This window comes from Cygnus atratus, chromosome 3 (genome assembly GCF_013377495.2).
Source record: "Cygnus atratus isolate AKBS03 ecotype Queensland, Australia chromosome 3, CAtr_DNAZoo_HiC_assembly, whole genome shotgun sequence".
Classification (NCBI taxonomy): domain Eukaryota; kingdom Metazoa; phylum Chordata; class Aves; order Anseriformes; family Anatidae; genus Cygnus; species Cygnus atratus.
Window position 1 is genome coordinate 44,385,416 of NC_066364.1, and position 18,758 is coordinate 44,404,173.

General features: G+C 34.0%; 1 protein-coding gene across 4 annotated transcripts in view; it reads right to left on the reverse strand.

The window, feature by feature from the left end:
* ASCC3 (activating signal cointegrator 1 complex subunit 3) overlaps window positions 1-18,758 on the reverse strand; it is a 283,273-nt gene that overhangs the window by 76,966 nt on the left and 187,549 nt on the right. For all 4 annotated transcript variants that reach the window (XM_050709555.1, XM_035561717.1, XM_035561719.2 and 1 more), the window contains exons 17-22: window positions 16,363-16,482; window positions 12,159-12,323; window positions 11,186-11,272; window positions 8,764-8,940; window positions 6,478-6,703; window positions 2,226-2,380 (exon numbers count right to left, since the gene is read on the reverse strand). In XM_050709555.1, the coding sequence (XP_050565512.1) occupies window positions 2,226-2,380; window positions 6,478-6,703; window positions 8,764-8,940; window positions 11,186-11,272; window positions 12,159-12,323; window positions 16,363-16,482 (930 nt within the window). The remainder of the gene's footprint in view (window positions 1-2,225; window positions 2,381-6,477; window positions 6,704-8,763; window positions 8,941-11,185; window positions 11,273-12,158; window positions 12,324-16,362; window positions 16,483-18,758) is intronic.

Below are 18,758 nucleotides of genomic sequence, written 5' to 3' on the forward strand. Positions count from 1 at the left end.
GAGTCCTGTGGAAAAACTGCATGGGGAAATAGGCTCAAAAGTAATGATTCTCAAGAGCTCTGGAGAGTTCTTAAGAACTGACATGTACCTGTATTTTGGGCAACCATTGCCTAAAACTGCATGTTTGATATATGACTCGGCTAATTAATACTAGTTACATTATTCTGTATTTCTGCCGGACTCCTCCTGGCTGCAGTAATGTTTATTTGCCCTGTCTACATATATTTAGAGTCCCTTGGCTCTGACAGTACAGTAAGAATTTTCCACTGGGATCTGTCTCAACATTTACCGAAATACATCTTCTTGCCTTTTCCTTGTAAAGCTAAGTCCAAAATTCATGAGACTGTTCTAGAATTAAGTATCCAGGTAAAGAAACAGTCTTAAAAACATAAAATGTTAGCTAAGTGAGTCATTTCAGTTAAGCATAGTATTTACATTTTTAATATTCTGATTTTACTTGAGTATTGCCATTTTTTTTTAAATTTATTTATTATTTTTGGACAGCTAGTTTTTGTATCATTTACAGCCGTACCTATAGTTTCTGACAATAGTCTTCTGAACAGCTTGCCAGGAAACTGTGATGATGCAGAAGCAATTTTGGACTTTCAGTGGTTGAATTGAAAAGGTAGTTATTCATTTTTAATGACCATTAAATTTTAACAGCTTTGTTTTTCTAAAGAGATAGAAGTTTCATTTACTAAAGAAAAAAAAAAAGAAAGAAAGAAAAATCACAAGAAAAAAATAAGAAATAGCTACCTGACCAAAAAAAAAAACAAAAAAAAAAAACAGGAAAAAGGTATTGAGGAACTTTCCAACTTTTGATGAGTATCACTTTACAAATACTACAAGAGCTCTATATGTTGAATAGACAAGATACCCACAATATTTCCAAAGCTAGGAAATGCTAGGAATGCTATGTCAAAAGGTCATAACAAAGCTTGGGCAAAAACCTGTTTTCTGAACTTCAGAAGTTCAGAGATGACATATAGGAGTAGAATTCTGTGCAGATCCCTTTTTGATTTGTAAAAATCTGGAAGAATCTAAATTTTGTAGAATGAAAATAGACTGAGAAATTACTTTGTATTAATATGAAGATAGTTTAATATGTCTTTAATAGCATTCAGGTAACATGGATAAAAGATTGAATGATAAAAACCTGTTTCAATCCTACCAAAAAATACTTATAATTTACTTTAGGGATCCATTAAAATATTTTTGTAATAAATGCAGGTAGCAAAAAAAAAAAAAATTAGACTTTAACCTCCCATTCACACGCTAGCTTTGTGAAGCTTCCAAAACAAAAGTAAAACCCTTCAGGCAGGGAGAATAAATTCCAATATCATCTAAATGTTTATGGAATAAAACTCTAACTTACTTGTGATTACATTAAATTTGTGAGGGGATTTTAAACTTATTTTTTAATAAAACATACTTAGTAGCCACCTTTCAGAATGATAATTTCTTTTATCTTTAAAGAGTAGAAAAAGACAAATATGCTTGTCCATTGATGTATGTTTGCCTTCTTTCTGTAGAATGTTTCAGAAGTACCAGCAACAATACAATGCCCCCATGTGGACATTTGTATTTCATTTAGATTTGTCTTAAATCTATTTCTAATTAACAAATTCTGAATGAAAGGGTATGGGTACATGTGTCCAATTAATACAATACCTTGTGTTTAAATTTTCACTGTAAAACATAGATGAATATAATTCCAAACATATCTCAGCTTTTCTGTTCAGGCAAGTACAATTCAGAAAAGACACTGATGTGAATATACATTTGTGAAGCCATGGAGAGCAACAGAACTTGGCATACATGAACTGTATTTCAAGGCTTTATTTTCTGAGTTTGACATTCATTCACAGTTCAGAAAGCCATTTGTGTCTCCCTTTTCTTTGCTCTCCTTTTTGGGCATATAACTCTGTGGGCAATAACTCAGACCCAGTACAAACTCAAATCTATGTGTGATGCTATTAATATACCAGTATTAGCACTTGCTTCAACATGTTATAAACATGGCAACCTTGTTACAATTAATGGAAATAAAAAGATGATCTTTGGCTGCCTTCTTCCAGAAAAGTCTTAAAGGTTGTGCCATTTCTGTTATCAAATTTGCTTTTTAGAGAAAAAAAAAAAAAATCTTATCCAAACAGCTATGGTCTCCCTGTGACTGAAGCTAAATGAATGCTTCTAGGCCTCCACATTTTTTTTTTTTTTTTTACCTGATCATTCCATGTGAAGTCAGGAGTGATGTTCAGCCGGACTCGGAGCACTGTGCGGGTAATTGGCTGAATTGTTGCTTCCATTGCAATGGAGGGGATTTGATGGACACACTGTTTTACCTTTAACCCAATCTTCACATGATGCAGCATATGACCTGCCAAGAAAACATTAGTGTAACAAATTTGCATTTACGGGAAAAATAATACAATTCTGACTTTCAAATAGGCTTTTAGAGAGGAGTATTATTGCTTGCTTGTTTTGCTCTTAGGTGTGTAAATGTCTGACTCTCTTGACCTGGCATGTCTGAGTATTTTGTAATACTTAACTTGAATTAGCAATTTAGAGCCTAGAAAAATCAGTGTTAACCCGCCTGTTGGCTATAACTAAGGGGTTAAAATAACTATTAAGAATTCACATTGGAAACATATTATGTCAAGCTAGTTCCCTTTCCTTTACTGACTTTTTGACCAGGCTCTTACTAAGCCATATAGTTGTTTTTTAAAGCTTGAATACTGACCTTTTACTTAATGAAGGACACACATTTGAGCTTCTACAATTCCTGTGTAGTGATTCGAAGTACACAGGACACTAGTTTCATAAAATTGAATAAAGGTAGTTAATAGCTTAAAATTCATGCAACTAATAATCATCTCACAGCAGCTCTGATCTTTCGGAATACACCAGTGTGTAACCAAGCCAAAGGAAAAACTAAACACTGCACTGTATTTTATTTTCTATCACAGTCATGGTAACTAAGGCAAGAAAGGAATCATATATATGTATATATACATATATATATATATATATATATAATTCCTAGTTGAATTTTACAGATGAAATCTTTGTTCCCTTGCTCTTCATTTCTTCATTTTAAATACAAGCCAATGTATGTAGGAAGCAGTGTTATTCTCCTCCCCCCCCGAAAAATGTTGCAACTTCTAGTTTATTTAGGTAAAGAAGACTGATTAATCATATTTTCACTGAAATCGCTTATATAATTACTTGGAGCACATTTTAACTATAATGGTCATAAGTACTCACTGTTAGCAGCTATAAGTGGCTACTGATGTCATTATGTGGCTCCTGTGTACACTCTCTGATTGAAAATAAACTACCACCCCAAAACGAAGAAATCCTATTATTTGCATTATGTGCAAAGTGATAAGGAGATATAAACTTTTTCTTGTTATTGCACAAATTTTAGGAGCATAACAACTTGCAATTAGTATTTCTTTTATTATGTGAACCTTGCCTTTCCCTCTTCAGTTTTTCTTATTTAACAAACTGGCAGATTTTGTCTCTCAAAGTATTTATTTATCTATACTATTTTGTACTGAATGGTGATCTTGCTTAAGAAGCAAAACACTAATGCAGGAATTTTAACAGCTTTAATCAGTTTAATTTGTAGTTGGTACAACAAGTGCACCTATTGCAAGTGGACGGACTACTGAAGAACAAAACAATTACATTGGTACATGTTGGTAATGCAGGCAGTATTGTAGCATACTTGCACAATGACTAGCTTTTGCAATTAGAGATAAAACATCAGAAATTTTGCTGTTTAAAGGTAGGTGCCAATCTTCAAAGATATGAATTAATTGGTTATGTACACAGGTAGATTTCTTCATGCCAAAAATCCCTTTCTGTAACATAGTGTGTGAGGTGGACTTCCGTGTCTGTATAGCACAGTACTGAGGTTTTGTATAGGTATCTGCTAGGGTAAAATAAGGCTCCTCTCCCAAATTCTTCTTGTTAAAATCATTATAAATCTCTCTCTCTCTTCTCTTTTTCATTCTTTTTAATAGTTATGAGAAGATATCAATGGTGTTTAAGAAATACGAAAACCTTATAAACTAAAAGATGACTGTTTGAGAAAATAGGTATACTTAACAAAAGAAGAATAAATTTTGCTTGTTCCACAAAGACTGTCAACTATATTCTGAAAACTGGGACTGTGTATTTCAAATGCCACAGTGATTTCTTGGCATTTCAGAAACTTTATGGTTACATTGCAGTAGCGAGTCAACTGTTGTCTAATATATGGCACATTGGAATCCAGGACCTGTGCACACAACACGCTCTTTGACGGGGAGAGTTGACACCCAGTGGATGCATTTGTCTCTCCCTAGGACATGGTCTGAGCTAGCCAGCCACCTCCTGTCTTTTTTATTCTATCTCCAGGGTGACAATAACATTTGAAAAGGAAGAAGCAGTAACACTGAAACTTGGACTACGGTGTCAGAATCACAGAATTGAAGGGGTTGGAAGGGACCTCGAAAGATCATCGGGTCCAACCCCCCTGCAAGTTCCCTAGAGCAGGTTGCCCAGGTAGGAGTCCAGACGGGCCTTGAGTATCTCCAGAGAAGGAGACTCCACAACCTCCCTGGGCAGCCTCTTCCAGTGCTCCGTCACCCTCACTGTGAAGAAATTCTTTCGCATGTTGGTGCAGAACTTCCTGTGCTCCATCTTGTGGCCATTACCTACCCCCACAAACCACTGAAAAGAGGTTGGCCAAATCCCTCTGTCTCCCACACCTCAGGTATTTATACACTGTGTTATACACTATATTTATACCTAAATATATGTCAGAGAACAAGTCAGCACCTGGAAGCTGTACCTTTTTCATTTCAACATGGCTTTGAATTCCAATAAAATGTACAAGGCAAGCAAAGTCTTAGTGAAAGAAAAAGAGGAAGGACAAGAGGAAGTATGTCAAGAAGCAGTACTTGACAAAGATGCACAGGACGACTTGCTTTGGCATTAATAATGCTGAAGAACATGAAATATCCTTATATGTAGTCACCAATGACTTGTTTTTACTATCAAAACCCAATTCTCACCTACTTTGAAGCTAAGTAAATGTAAAACAAACCTGCACGTTCTATATGTATATTAAAATGTTTCTATCTTGTGAATATTAGATCCACAAGCTGAAAAAAGCAAAGTAGTTTTGTATTTTAATACAAATTTCTTGCTTCTCCAAGGCTAGGTACAAGGAGAAACTAGCATTAAAAGAAGAGAATAAAAGCACTAACACAACTCATGGAAAAATAAGTTAAGCATTAAAAAAACTACAAAAATACACAAATTAACAATTTGTGAGATACTTCTGAATGAAAAAAACACTGTAATGCTAGCACTTAAAATATTGTATTTTTAATACATTTAAAATTATTATGTATTATAATATACAGTTTAAGTGAGTTTTAATAGTTTTTTTTTTTCCCTCATAGTCCTTTGTTTTAACCTAGTAAATAAAAATATACTCTCTAATTCTGCGAACTTTTACAGTTTTATCTAACTTTTTCAAAATTAATTTTAGGCACATAATAAAGCGACTTAAGTTAGGAGTGTAGTCCTCTTGTCAAATCAGAAATAACATACCTAAGAAGTAGAGACTATGAAATGTGTTTTCATTGTAAAAATTAAATTAAAAAAAAAAAAGGCAGTTTGTTTCCAAAAAAAACCTGGCATTACAAGTGCAATGAAAGTCCAAGATCTAAACGATTTGCTCCCAAATCAGAACAAATATACTAAGATAGGAAAAAGAAATACATTACAAACATTTTTTTCCTCAATTTCAACCAGCTGGTGGGTATTTTATCCACAGCAGTTTACATGGACATACCAGAAATTGTCATTATATTTATCAGTAGGCTCGTGAATTTTCTCATTTTCAATATGTCAAAACCCTTAAAAAATTAAGGTTTTTCTGCAATGACACCAATGACAATGAATTCTCCATGTTCAATGAAAATTAATGCTGCATCTCAGAAGCAGGCCATTTAATGAGAGCACACCTGGACATAATCTGCCTTTTTTTTTTTATTGTTAATGCTATTTCATTAAAAAAAAATCCAACTTGAAAAAAAAATAAACAGATGACTTTCATAGTACTGTTTTACTTAATTAGAGCAAGAAGGGTAACAAAATGTATATATTGACATAAATACATATATAAATATATGTATCTGTGTATATATATATATGTAAAGACATATCAATATCCATGTCCATTCTAAGTGTGTGCTGGGATTGGCAGGACATGGGCCAGTCTCACCCATATTACAAACACAAGCTGTGGAGACTGAATAAGCCTTCTTTATTGGACAGACCATAATACCATGTTAATGTGTTTCATGGCTTCCAGACCAGAGTGGGTTTGGTTTCTTAATGAATGTCTCAGACTTAGTTCTAACTTGACTATTAACTTCTAATAGTTTAAGCAGATCAGCATTGCTGATTCCTCACCTATTTCATCTTTTCTCATGTCCTTCATCTTGTCTACAGTGAGATTCTTCTCTTCCAACTTTGAGAGGACTGATGGTGGTAACATGGAGAACTGTCTCAGAGGGCTAACCCAGCCCCACAGCCGCTTGTCAATGACTTTGCTGAGATTCAGTAGTCGATATGTCATTGCAGGCCAACGTTTCCTAAGGGCAATCTCAAAAAGAGCTCGAACAATACGAGCTGCATTCTGGAGAGCAAAAAAAAGGCAAAAATGTTGTAATTCACTCAAGTATTCTTTGTAAAATGAAAAGGAACCCATAGACTCATCTTTGACCAACCATAACAATAGATTTTTCTCTTCAAACTTATTTCAAACACTCTTGAAAACTTTATTTTTTTTCCATTACTGTCTAATGGCAGAACTACCTCATGATTGCCTACAGAAATTATGAAAAGAAACATGTGCAATTAATTACAGTTGTAGTGGCAGGTCTGTCATAGGATTTTGAACAGAACATTAGGGAGTTCTACTTAGTATCCTCCTCCTTCTCCCCCCATAAAATACACATCTGCAAGCTTGGTTTAATTGGAAATTCAAGATTTAAGATTTTACCTCTGTTATGCTTCCATAATACCCACCCATTTCACACTGAATTTCACAACATCTCCACAGACGTTTAATAATTTTTTTTTCTAAATATATTACAATCTCCCAAGCCTATTGCATATGTATAACTAAACTGTATAAATCTGCTTTGGAGTTGGAAAATTAATTATTAACATAAGCTTGAATGAGGTCAGTCTTATCTTGAAAACCTAAGTTATGATATTCATTTCATAAGCTTATCAAGCTGTATTATGAAGTTGTGGGTTTTCTTTTGATTTTTTTTTGGCCTACCATTACTGTGCCTGGATTAGCAATCCTGTTCTTGATTCATGTAGTAGAATACAATCTTTCTCTACTGGCTCTTGAATGCCAACAGGAATAAAAAATAGAAAATTATTTGGCCATGATAGGAAGCATATGTTACTAAAGAAGTTTATTTCTTTTACTTAGAAAGGATGAATGATTTTCCAAATAGTCACTATTCAATTAAAAAAAAATTGCAAGTTGTAGCACTGGTTCCGCGTGCACAATTTATGAAGGTTTGAGAAGATCATGTTTGCCTCACTAAAAATGTTATAATTGAGACAGACAAATAAAAGCAATTGTTTTGAAAGCAAAGATTAAAAGAATCGTACTGAAGATGATCTTGCTGTGCAAGTACCACAATTTTTATGATGTGTGTAATGATTTCAGACTCATTTAAGCCCAAATGTGCTAGGAAATGTAAAGACTTCTGAAGAAAATGTTGCTATGAAAATCTTGCTGGCGAACGTATATACTTTTGAGTATTTAACTCTGACCTTTAGCACTGACTAAATGCAATTTTTCAATTAATTCTGTCCAAAATGTTTTTTTTAAGGATAAGAGATAAAGTATTCAATGCAACACATTCCATATACATTTATTTTTAAATTAAAAAAAAAAAAAGACAGGATGACCTAAAAGGTAAAACTTCGTAATCTATTCCATACACTTATTAATGTTGCATATCTGGTATCGTCTATGATATTTTGTCACTTTCAGTGTGTTCTTCAAGATTCATAGTTCTAAAATTTCAAGCAACACCTTTTGCATTCTAAGATGGTCTCTCTAACTCTATAAGCAAGCAGTTCTGTGTCACAGACTTGCAGTTCTCTTTCTATTCAATGTTATAACTAAACATGCTGTACAGCTATTGACCAGTCATCTGTCAAATTAAACCAACAAACAAATATATGTTGATATACAAACTTACACAGTAAGTTCTAGCAATAAATTTGTAATAGCCTACCTTTCTTGTGTAAAGCAAAGATGTGAATAAGACACAAATTTATGTTTTACAGAAAGAAATATAAAAGCACACAAAACAAACACAGATTGCAACAGTTTTCCAGATTCAGAAGAAAACCCAGTAAGGTAAGAATAACATTTCTCAGCAACTATAATTAGAACTACTAAATATAATAAGACTACAGGGGTAATATCAATGAAAGGAACATTCAAATTTAACAACAATAAAAAAGCAGTAATCTCCTAATGTAGAATTTTGCATTATTTTTCCACTTAGAAGTATACCGCACTCATGGAAGGCTTTTATTTTCAAATCGATTTGCATAAAAAACTGTCCAGCTTAATGTCTACTTACATAATTGTAAACATTTGAGAGAATGAAAACAGTGGAAGGCAGCAACAGATACATAAAAAATACTGACTATTTTTACCTGTGCCACATATGCAGAATCTGAAATAAGAGAGAAGCTGTCCATCTCCCCTCTGCTAATATATGTTTGAAGGAGGATATTTATTTTTCCGTAGTTGTTTTCCACACCTCCAGGAGCAGGAAGTTCACAGAAATCATTCAATAAGGTATCCAGTTCTTCTATTTCTTCTTCTCTTACCTAAAACACAATTATACACTATGAAGAGGCTGGAGGAACTTGATAAAAAAACTTTTATACTAAAATCAAATTTTCCTTATAATATTGTTACATTATTTTTAAATTAAGTCTCTAGTTTTAAGGGGGGGCGGGCAGGGAAGAAGCAAAACCACATCTTCCAGAATGTAGCTAATAGGTCATAATTGAAACTATCTTAATAGTGACACAATTACATTTTATTATTCATCACCATCTATTAAAGTTGTCATTGACATACAAAAATTTGATATGCCACAAAAATTGAATCTTCTGACCCCACCATCCTTCATCTGATGAGATTTCATTTTTTATTTGACCAGAGTAAAACCTCTGTCCATCTGGATTAGGGCAATTTTGAATTAACATTAAATGCATTCATTATAGTTACATAGTTTGCATGTGGCATAATACATTTTTAACTCAAAACTGTGAAGTACTATGATTCATGATATTAAAGTTTTCACTGTTAATAAGATTAAGTCTTAATATGAGTAAAGAAATATTCATATTTATGGTTTGAATAATGCATAACATTTTACATTCTCCCTCATGACCCCTACATGGCAAAACCAGCATAAATCTACATATTCTTTGATTTACTGATAGTCTGTTAGTGTAAAACTTATTTAAAGAGGGTAAATGTTTGGTCCCTGCAGGGAACCAGCTGAAAGCAATTTTCATTTGGACCTGGCTACCTGACATACAAAAGACTTTAAGACAGTTGGGTTAAAAGCCCAAACTATCCAGCCACCTATAGAAAAGAAAAAGATGAAGGACGTATGTCCTTCAGTCACAGATGGCTCCAGTGTCAGGGGAATATTATGCTCTACTTACACCAGCAATTTTGGTAAGTTTTTCTGGTCTTGCATAGCACAGTACAGGTAAAGTCCAGATCGACAATTCAGCTACTACTGACCTACCTATCTCAAGATACAGAATTTTAAAAGGTATTATGGAGACATGTTTCTTATTAGCAAAAGTCACAATTCATATCACAAAGAGGGATAAATTCTGAGTTACTCTTGTGCAAATCAGTTTAATGCTCAGAGCTCCACAGCTAGTGAATCACAATAAACTGGAAATGATGTTGCACTGATGCCATACCATACAAATCTGAGAAAGCAAGCTGGAAAAACTATGTTTTAGTCAAGAAGCATCACTACTGACTTTACTACAAATATAGAAACACATCACATCATATTTTCCATATGTTTTCCTTTTAAACATTCAATTATGCTAAATTTAGATCCAGAAAAGTAATATCACAATCATGAAAAAAAACGAACTATCTTTGAAAATGTTGCATGTATCACTGTGAAACCTCACTGCTTATTATCTTCTCTAATACAAGAGATTACAAAATAAAATTTCTCCATTAGATAAAGAGATGGCAATGCTCAGACAATGTGTGTAAATATGTAGATGTTGAGAGATTTACACTGGCAATTCACAGAGCCAGGTGAATGAGAGCCAACTCTGATCTGAAAGTTGTATAATTGTGCTAAAATGGCAATGAGCCCAAGATAATAAACCCTGTGGAGTCTGGCTTGCACCTCTATGAGATGCAAGCATGGGCAAACAAGTTCATGCCAGCTTGCAATGTATTGTATTGTATCCTATCCTATCCAGAGAGGAGGCAGAAAGGGAGGGTGGAAATGAACTGAATGTGATAGTACAGTAATGTTATAGCCTGCACAACAGAATCTGTTAAAACAACTTTCCAGATTTCAATGTTGAAAATAATTTATCAGAATTCATCATTCTGATAATCTAATATTATCCTCTGCATGAAGTATATCAGAGTTAAATTCACTGAGTCCTGCCTCATTTCTGATACAGCAAATTGCTCTAATATTGATTTAGACTTCAAACAGAAAAACTATCTCATCCATGGGTGCACCATTCCAATGGACACTTATCTTCACCTGTTAATAATTGAGAAGCTGAAAAGTTCTTAAAAGCATTTAAAAGGAATTCTCAAAGATCCATAACTAGTTATTAAATGTGCACTACAGTTCATGCTGAACTACATATAAATTTGAATGAGAGCATATATAGTTCTTGGCAATCATTCCTACCTAGAAAATATGTTTTATCTTAAAAAACAAGACTTTACTATTTAACGAAACTTCAGTCTATAGAATAGGCACTTACTATTTATGGAGTGAGTACTACAGAAGTGTCTAGTTCTAAGACATATACTTTGTATGAAATGATATAACTTTACCTTTATCTGTTCAAATTCTTCGGCTTTTGACACTATAGCAAGAATGTCACCTTCTGTTTTATGAGCATCAAACAATTCATTGAAAGTCTATTAAAATAAAATGAATTGATTTAGTACTGACAAAAAAAAAGTATATATAACACAAAAGAAAGAAACATTAACCAAGATTTTTAAAGGCATTTGAGTTTAAAAGGTAAATAAGATGGATGAGCACAGTGATACAATTTAAACTGGAACAATTTCCAGAATGTCTTCTTGCTACTGTGAGAAAATTAGTCACATCTAAACTCAGGAATGCAAAATTGAGAGACATGCAATCTATGGCCATTAAAAAAAAAAGAAGAAAAAAAAAGGTATAGGATATATTTGAGACATATCTGTGTGACTAATTATACATAGTGACAGTAAACAGTCAAAAATGGTTAATGCTCTGATTTTTCAGCATTTATGCAAGAAAAAATATCCATTTGTTACAAAGAAAAGGTTTTAAGATGAAATGTGTACTTTAAACCAAGCTTACAATACTACACAGTTTTGTACAAATGCATCTTCCTTACCAATTTACAACACAGTATAATTATGGTAGCAAAATTTGTTTAAGGTTGCACATGGCAACCTGATAAGATTTTCATTCAGGAAAAACCTTTTCATTACCAACCTCTACAGTTGAATGTGCTATCATGTACCAATGGTTGCACATACTGTTGGTATCAAAATGTTTCTTACAATTCACCTAAAAGTAGGCAGAGACTATAGAAATTTCATATCAACTCCAATTTTTCAATGTTGCTTTTTAATTAATTTCTGTCTTTTTGTCTCTATTCTCTCTCTCTTCCTCCCTCTCTCTCCATTTTGGTAAACATGATCTGAAAATATATTTAAGAAATCAACTACATATTCTGTGATATCTTACAACTGGTATAGGTTCAAAAATAAGGTAAAAAACCCACAGAAATAGAACGACATATTTTACCTCTATAGTATTGTATTTAATATAGTAGTGGCTGGCAGTTCTGCCTAAATCTGTTGAAGAAAAAAAGCCAGTTCTTTCTTCAAAGCGAATCATGCGGGCTTTGTCCAGTTTTCTGCCAACTTCAATTACCAGTTGTTCTCTGTGCTTTTCTAGACCTGGATCCATCTAGATGCCAAACACACACACAGTTATTTGTTAAAAGGAAAAAAAAAAAAAAAAAAGAAGTGTAAGTGTTAAATGAATGATTTTATTGAAACAACTCAGTACTAAAAAGCCAGAAATCAAATAAAAGTTAGGTACAATTCTTAAGTCAAGATTTTCTCGAGTTCTCACTAATTACAGCTACATTCATGTTACTGACCAAAACCTGACTGTAGAGGACAAAGAAGGCAGAATAATATTTCTTTTATGATGCTTTGAGGCTATCAATATGTTGTAGACTGATAATATTGCTAATGAAACTGGTGTGATTATGAAATAAATATACAATTAAGCCTTTGAAAGAAATTTTATTGGAAACATATTCTTCGTGAAATTATCCTTACAGTATCATTTCACAAAAGCATGCAATCTTATGGTATCTCTTCTTCATGAAAATATTTTGGCTGATGTTATACCCTGCCTGGGTATCTGACGTGAGAGTGGCTTTGATTGTATCACAAACAGAATAAGCTTCACATTGGATTGCTGAAATGATTACTAACAAAAAAGCTCTATTGTCTCCAAAAGCTTTGAGAATGCTGTCCTCAGCACCATTTCTATTCATACCAAAGTTCAGGAACTTAGACATTTTGTCGAAGTAACAACATACATTATCTCAGTAGTACATACAAGATGGGACAAAACTCCCATCTGAATGGGTTTGTTGTGTAACTGGGTGTTTCCAAATCATGCACCTGGGGTAGCCTGACTGACTGGGATGGGTGAAAATGGATTAATAGTCATGTTAACCTTCTGGTATATATGCACCTGAGATATGGCTCTAATTACACCGGCAATGATAAGTCACCAAATTTGAAAAGACTGAAACTGTTCTAGCACACAGGCAGCATTCTTGTTTCTGGGCTTGTACAGCTCAGATTCCTACAGAGAAGTCATATCAACCCTCTTGGTAAACCTGCACCAGAGATACATGACCAAACTGCAAAAAGGACCAAGCTCAAAGAGTTGCTATGCCTTGGTTTGTTCTCATTTTCTCTGGAACAATATTCAGTTTCACCTTTTTGCCGAAGTGGTTCATCTGGTGGCTGGTGAAGCTGCAAACGAATACAGTCATTTCCCCAAAACAGCTGCAAGACTAGTTCCTAATATTCCCTGTCTCTGCCATTTGCTCCGAAGCTGTTTCTCCTTAGTTATGGCTTGCCTTAGTTTCAAGTCAAAAGATAAGATGACAAAAGTCTAGAGTGCTTTTCTCAATAGTAAGTTATGCACTGAGGTCAGATTTCAGAGCAGAGGTGGTCAAAAAAAAAAAAAAAGTGATCAGGATGCCAGATGTTTAACATTTCATAAAACTAAAGAGGAAAAAAAATATCAAAACACTTCCCTACTCCTGCCCTCCTTTGGCAGCCCAAATTACCCGCCAATCTTTTGCCTTACATACAAAAAACCCTAAAGCTGTAACAGTAGACTAATATTTTTTTTCACAAATACAAAGGTTTTAACTTTAAAGGAAAGGTCACCAACTTGAAAAGGCCGTGAAACAATATTCCAGTTCACAGAATCCATGAGTAGTACTCTTCTTGTTGAACTAGCCTAATTAGAAATCCCACAGAGTAAAAGATCCAGCCTAGAACAGCTCTAAGCCGTACTCTTAGAAACAACCCTCGATGTGTCCACTGCAAGAAACTGAGCAGGTCTGGAGTACTAAAACAGAAACGTAGGGCTTACGGGGACAAAAAGCTCTGCTTAACTGTGGAAACAACAAAAAGTGCAACCAAAAAATACAGGAGAAAACAGAAAAAGGAGTTAGTTTAAAACAGCTCCCACCTGTTGTTTGGAACCCTAAACAAAAGAGCAAAAGCCTGAAATTCATACCAAAGGCTTCCCTGATCTGACACTCACATTTGCTCCACTCTTTGCTCCCACTCTTCGTTTCTTCTTGCCTCTCACCATAAGTTTTGCCCACTTTCTTATCTCAGTAAAAGGCATTATCGGCACTTCTGGCAAACAATATAAAAAGTTGCTAATCAAAGCAACGGGGCTGGAGTAGCCTGTGACTGGGCAAGGGCCAGAATCTGTTTCTTGGGGAATGAATGGTACCACCCTGGAGAGAACACGCAGGGCACATAATGTGTTGGTGCACAGGGGGTGCACACTTGCCCCTCTCTCCCTGTGCAGGACAACACCCCCGGTTGTGTGGACAGGCTGAACCTTTCCTGCCCTGAAGGAATCCTTGGATGTGGTGAGTGCTGCCTGGCTTCCTCACCTTCCTCAGAAGGGGAAAGGAGGACGGGTTTGCATTTTCTTAGCGCCACTGAAGAGCCGAGAAGAGTGTGACGCATGGCAGCTATGCAGATGTATGTGTTCTGAATGGGTACCACTGGCTGTCAGCCAAAACAAAGACAGAAATTGGCATACTGCAAGGTTACTAAGAAACAATAATATGCCAATTATGAAAACTGAATACCTGTAACTAGAACAGGAGGAACACAATGACCTACGTGAACAAATCTATGGTTATGCCCACAGCTAGCACTATACCACCCATATACTTTCTGCCTACAAAACATTAATAGCTTTGAAGTTCAAAACTGTTTTTGTAGAAAATGAGGGGACTGGCATTGGGTTTGCTCCTACGTGACTGAATAACACTTCAAATTGATGTAATTTGTTGTTGCCTTAACACAAAAATAGGAATATCTTTTATTAGCACATCAAATCAGAAGGATAGAGAGGAGGTCAGTGGCAGGAAAAGCCAAGTGCTGTCCATCTCCACTTTCTCAGCAGCTGAATAAAAATGCACAAGCAAGGGAAGGGGGAAACGACTCCTGTTAATTATTTTTTAAGTTTATAGAAAATATTTCTGCTAATGCTTTATTACTTTTTTCACCAGGTACTATATCACCATGGTTGCATTTCCTTTTAACTAAAATCAGTCAATAACACTGGAGGAAAATACCTGGTTAAAAAAAGGGAAGAATTTATAGGAATGGGATAACAACATTCTTTTCACTAACAAAGCAACTTTTTTCTTTTCATTTATCTATTACTTTGTGACTTTGGATAGTGTTAAATTAACATATAGCAATGTACTATATTGCTTTTTTGTAAAAAACAGATTTGAGATGACCAGAGAAGGCCTAAAGGTGCATACAGAAGCTTGCTTAAACCACAGACTACCTACTTCCACTCTAACTTCTGCTATCAGCCACAAAAACTATATGAAAAATCTCTTAATATATATCTCCACATGTCACAATGACTGAAACAGCAGTTGCTCACAATATCATGATAAATCACAAAAGTCACAAAACAGATTCAGGACGTGAAATAAACTGCAGTTACTATGTACTTGTGAGTTTCATCTGCACTACACTCAAATTACCTGTGTCCAAACTATGATAACATTAAATGCTTTTAACCAGCTATACAGGAGAAAAAAAAAAAAGGCAACAATATTTAGATAATCTATAAACTATGAAAGTTCCTAAAAATTACAGAGAATCAACTGAACTTGAAAAAAAAGCATGTAACTGTGTTCTGATTTATATTAATGCATAGAACACTTCTAAATAAACAAATAAAAAATGAAAATAAATCAATAACAAATCTTACAATTACTAAATCACAAGAAAAAAACAACAAAAAATATAATTGATAAGATGTCATGGGATGAAATATTCTGGAACAGAATATGACTGAAAAAAAAGCAAGCGACTCAAGAACACTTTATTTTATCATTTATATTTAGCCTACAATACTGAAACAGTGACAGTAGGCCAACTTAACAGAAACTATCTGATAAAAATGAATGTCATCCTCTGAAGCATAGCTTGACCAGCTAAAATATATTTTATGTGAACAGAAGGGACCTCTTAATTTAGTGGTAAAAGTACTCCGCTGCAAAAAATATCTTTCTTTTTCTGAACATTTTAAAAGAATTGCTGATGTCAGGTAAGTAGAAATAGCAAATATTTATCCTCACATCAGGGAAGGATTACAGACCCTGAACAGGTTACAGATTTTTTTAAAATGCATTTTATACCTGATAAGCTTTGTGACTGATGCCATATACTAATGGATTTGCTCTCATCCGTACATAAAGATAAGTGTAACTTATCCACTTTACTGCTTCTTCCACATTAGTTACTGTTCCAAGAGCAATCTGAAAATAGGAAAAGAGACAAAATTAAATGTATATACTACAGCTGAATGTAAATATTTGGCTGAAAACATACTGAATTCAGTGCATTAGCATTAAAGATAGTGTCAGTACACTTCCAACATAAATTATATTAAAATAAGCATAGAACAATATCTTGAACCACTTACACATCTGCATCTTATGGACATCTAATAACGGTAGATAGTAGCCCACATGATCTTTTCTACTGCTTATGATATTTATAATTAAAAGAGAATACTGAGCTAGCTTATTACAGAAAAAAAAATCATAATTCTTGAGTGAATATGATCAGGGTAATTTAAAGAAGAACACCTTAAAAAAAAACTACAGTTAAAAGATTAACTTTCATACAAATGTAAACACACTTTCTGGTCCTAACCCAAATCGTACTGACAGTCTTTAGGATTTTCTTCATCATACCCCTGTATTCGGCCATCTGTTTATACACAGTTGTTAAAAAAGTCTGTTCCTTTTGTATCTGGCAAGTTGAACATACAGATACCTGCTACTTTTTTTTTTTGTTATATCAAAACATAAAAAAATTGAATAGGTAATACACACATAAATATATTTCTGTATTTTTCAAGGCCAAATCAGGTATACAAAACAGTTTTTTATTCCGTAACTTCTTTTGATAATTCTGTAGTTGTTTTATCATCAAATTACTTACTACGCACATTTTTACATGACAACTTTAGCTCTATTTTCTGTTAGTTACATTAACGATAAGCAATTTACTGCTTATTCCAGTTCACCTGATTTTAGCAGGAGAATTTAATATTTATCGTATGCTCCATTAACAAATATTTTTTGGTTGTGGCTGGTTCCATAAAACATGAAAAACCCCTCCTGCTGAAATTTTGTGATCCATTATTATATATATTTTTTACTGTTATTTTTGTTTTGTTGATGTTTGGATTTCATGTAAACACTCCTGACTTGGAAAACTAAAAAACTCCATGCAACTGTGATTTCATATGCATGTTCAGATCCAAACATCTAGACCTCAATAATAATATAGATACTTTTTAAAATAATGCAACTACTTACTATTCAAAAATAGTAGTGAAAGCTCAGGTAAAATAACTTAAAACCTTGTTGATTTCAATGACTTGGGAGTCAGTGATAGCTTGTCTCACACATTTCTGAAGTGTTGTTGTGTTCAACACCATAAGAGGTCAGGGGAAGACCCATTCTGTTGTTTTTCTAATTAGATAGCTACATAATGCACTGAAGTAACTAAAAAAGACATTATTAAACATCTAGCTTTTCATAGACTACTATAGGGAAAAAATCTAATATAGCCCGCACATTATTAGTGAGATTGCTACCCAGGTTAATTTCAGCATTTGATTTCTTTCCATGATTCAAATATCTTTCAGTGCATAACTTGAAATAGCATAACAACATTGTACAATAGTAACAGTTTCTGTCAAACAGCTGCTTTCACAAACAAGAAAAGATAAAATACTCATTACAGAAGATGGGGAAGCCTGACAATTCAAAAAAAAATATTTTCCCTCATTTCTTCAAATATCTCATTTTATTATTTACAAATTAACTATTTACACAGTTAAAAGTAAAAACAAGAAAAAATATGGTTTAAAAATGCAGTTGGGTTTCAGATATGGCACTGAAATATAATACTACACTTTTCTTCCTCCCCCAACTTTAAAAAACAGTTACTGAATACTATGCTGAGAGGAAAAAAATAATCTACTTATAAATATTTGCTGCCATCTAGCGTTCAAGTAAAGCTTCTGTGGATTATTTGAAAATGTGTACCTTTGTTAAAACTGTGTGACAGGGAAGTAATCTTAATGTAAACACACATGAGTAACTTCAATATAAATGATTTACAAAATTAGGAGACCTCTTAAGTTCTAAGATATTTAGTATTTGTAAAATCAATAAATGTATAAGTTGATTCTTTGTTAAAGAAAAGAAAAAAGTTCTTAATTTTTCAGTGTTGCCTAAACCATACAGTAGGTATGAAGTTATATACAAAATGATCAATGAACAGAAATACTTTCCACTTTGAATTTGTATGGTTGGATTGCACTAGTTATCACAAAACTTTGATTGCAAACGGTTGTCACGGATGAGGTTGCTGGTCTCGTGCAGGTCAGGACAGTTCCCAGGACCCTGGAGACCTGGGGAACAAAATTTCTGCTCCCCTAAGCCTACACGCCGAGTGCGTCACACTCGGATTAGCTACTTAGTCACCCAACTCCTGAGTACTATTTTTGGAAAGG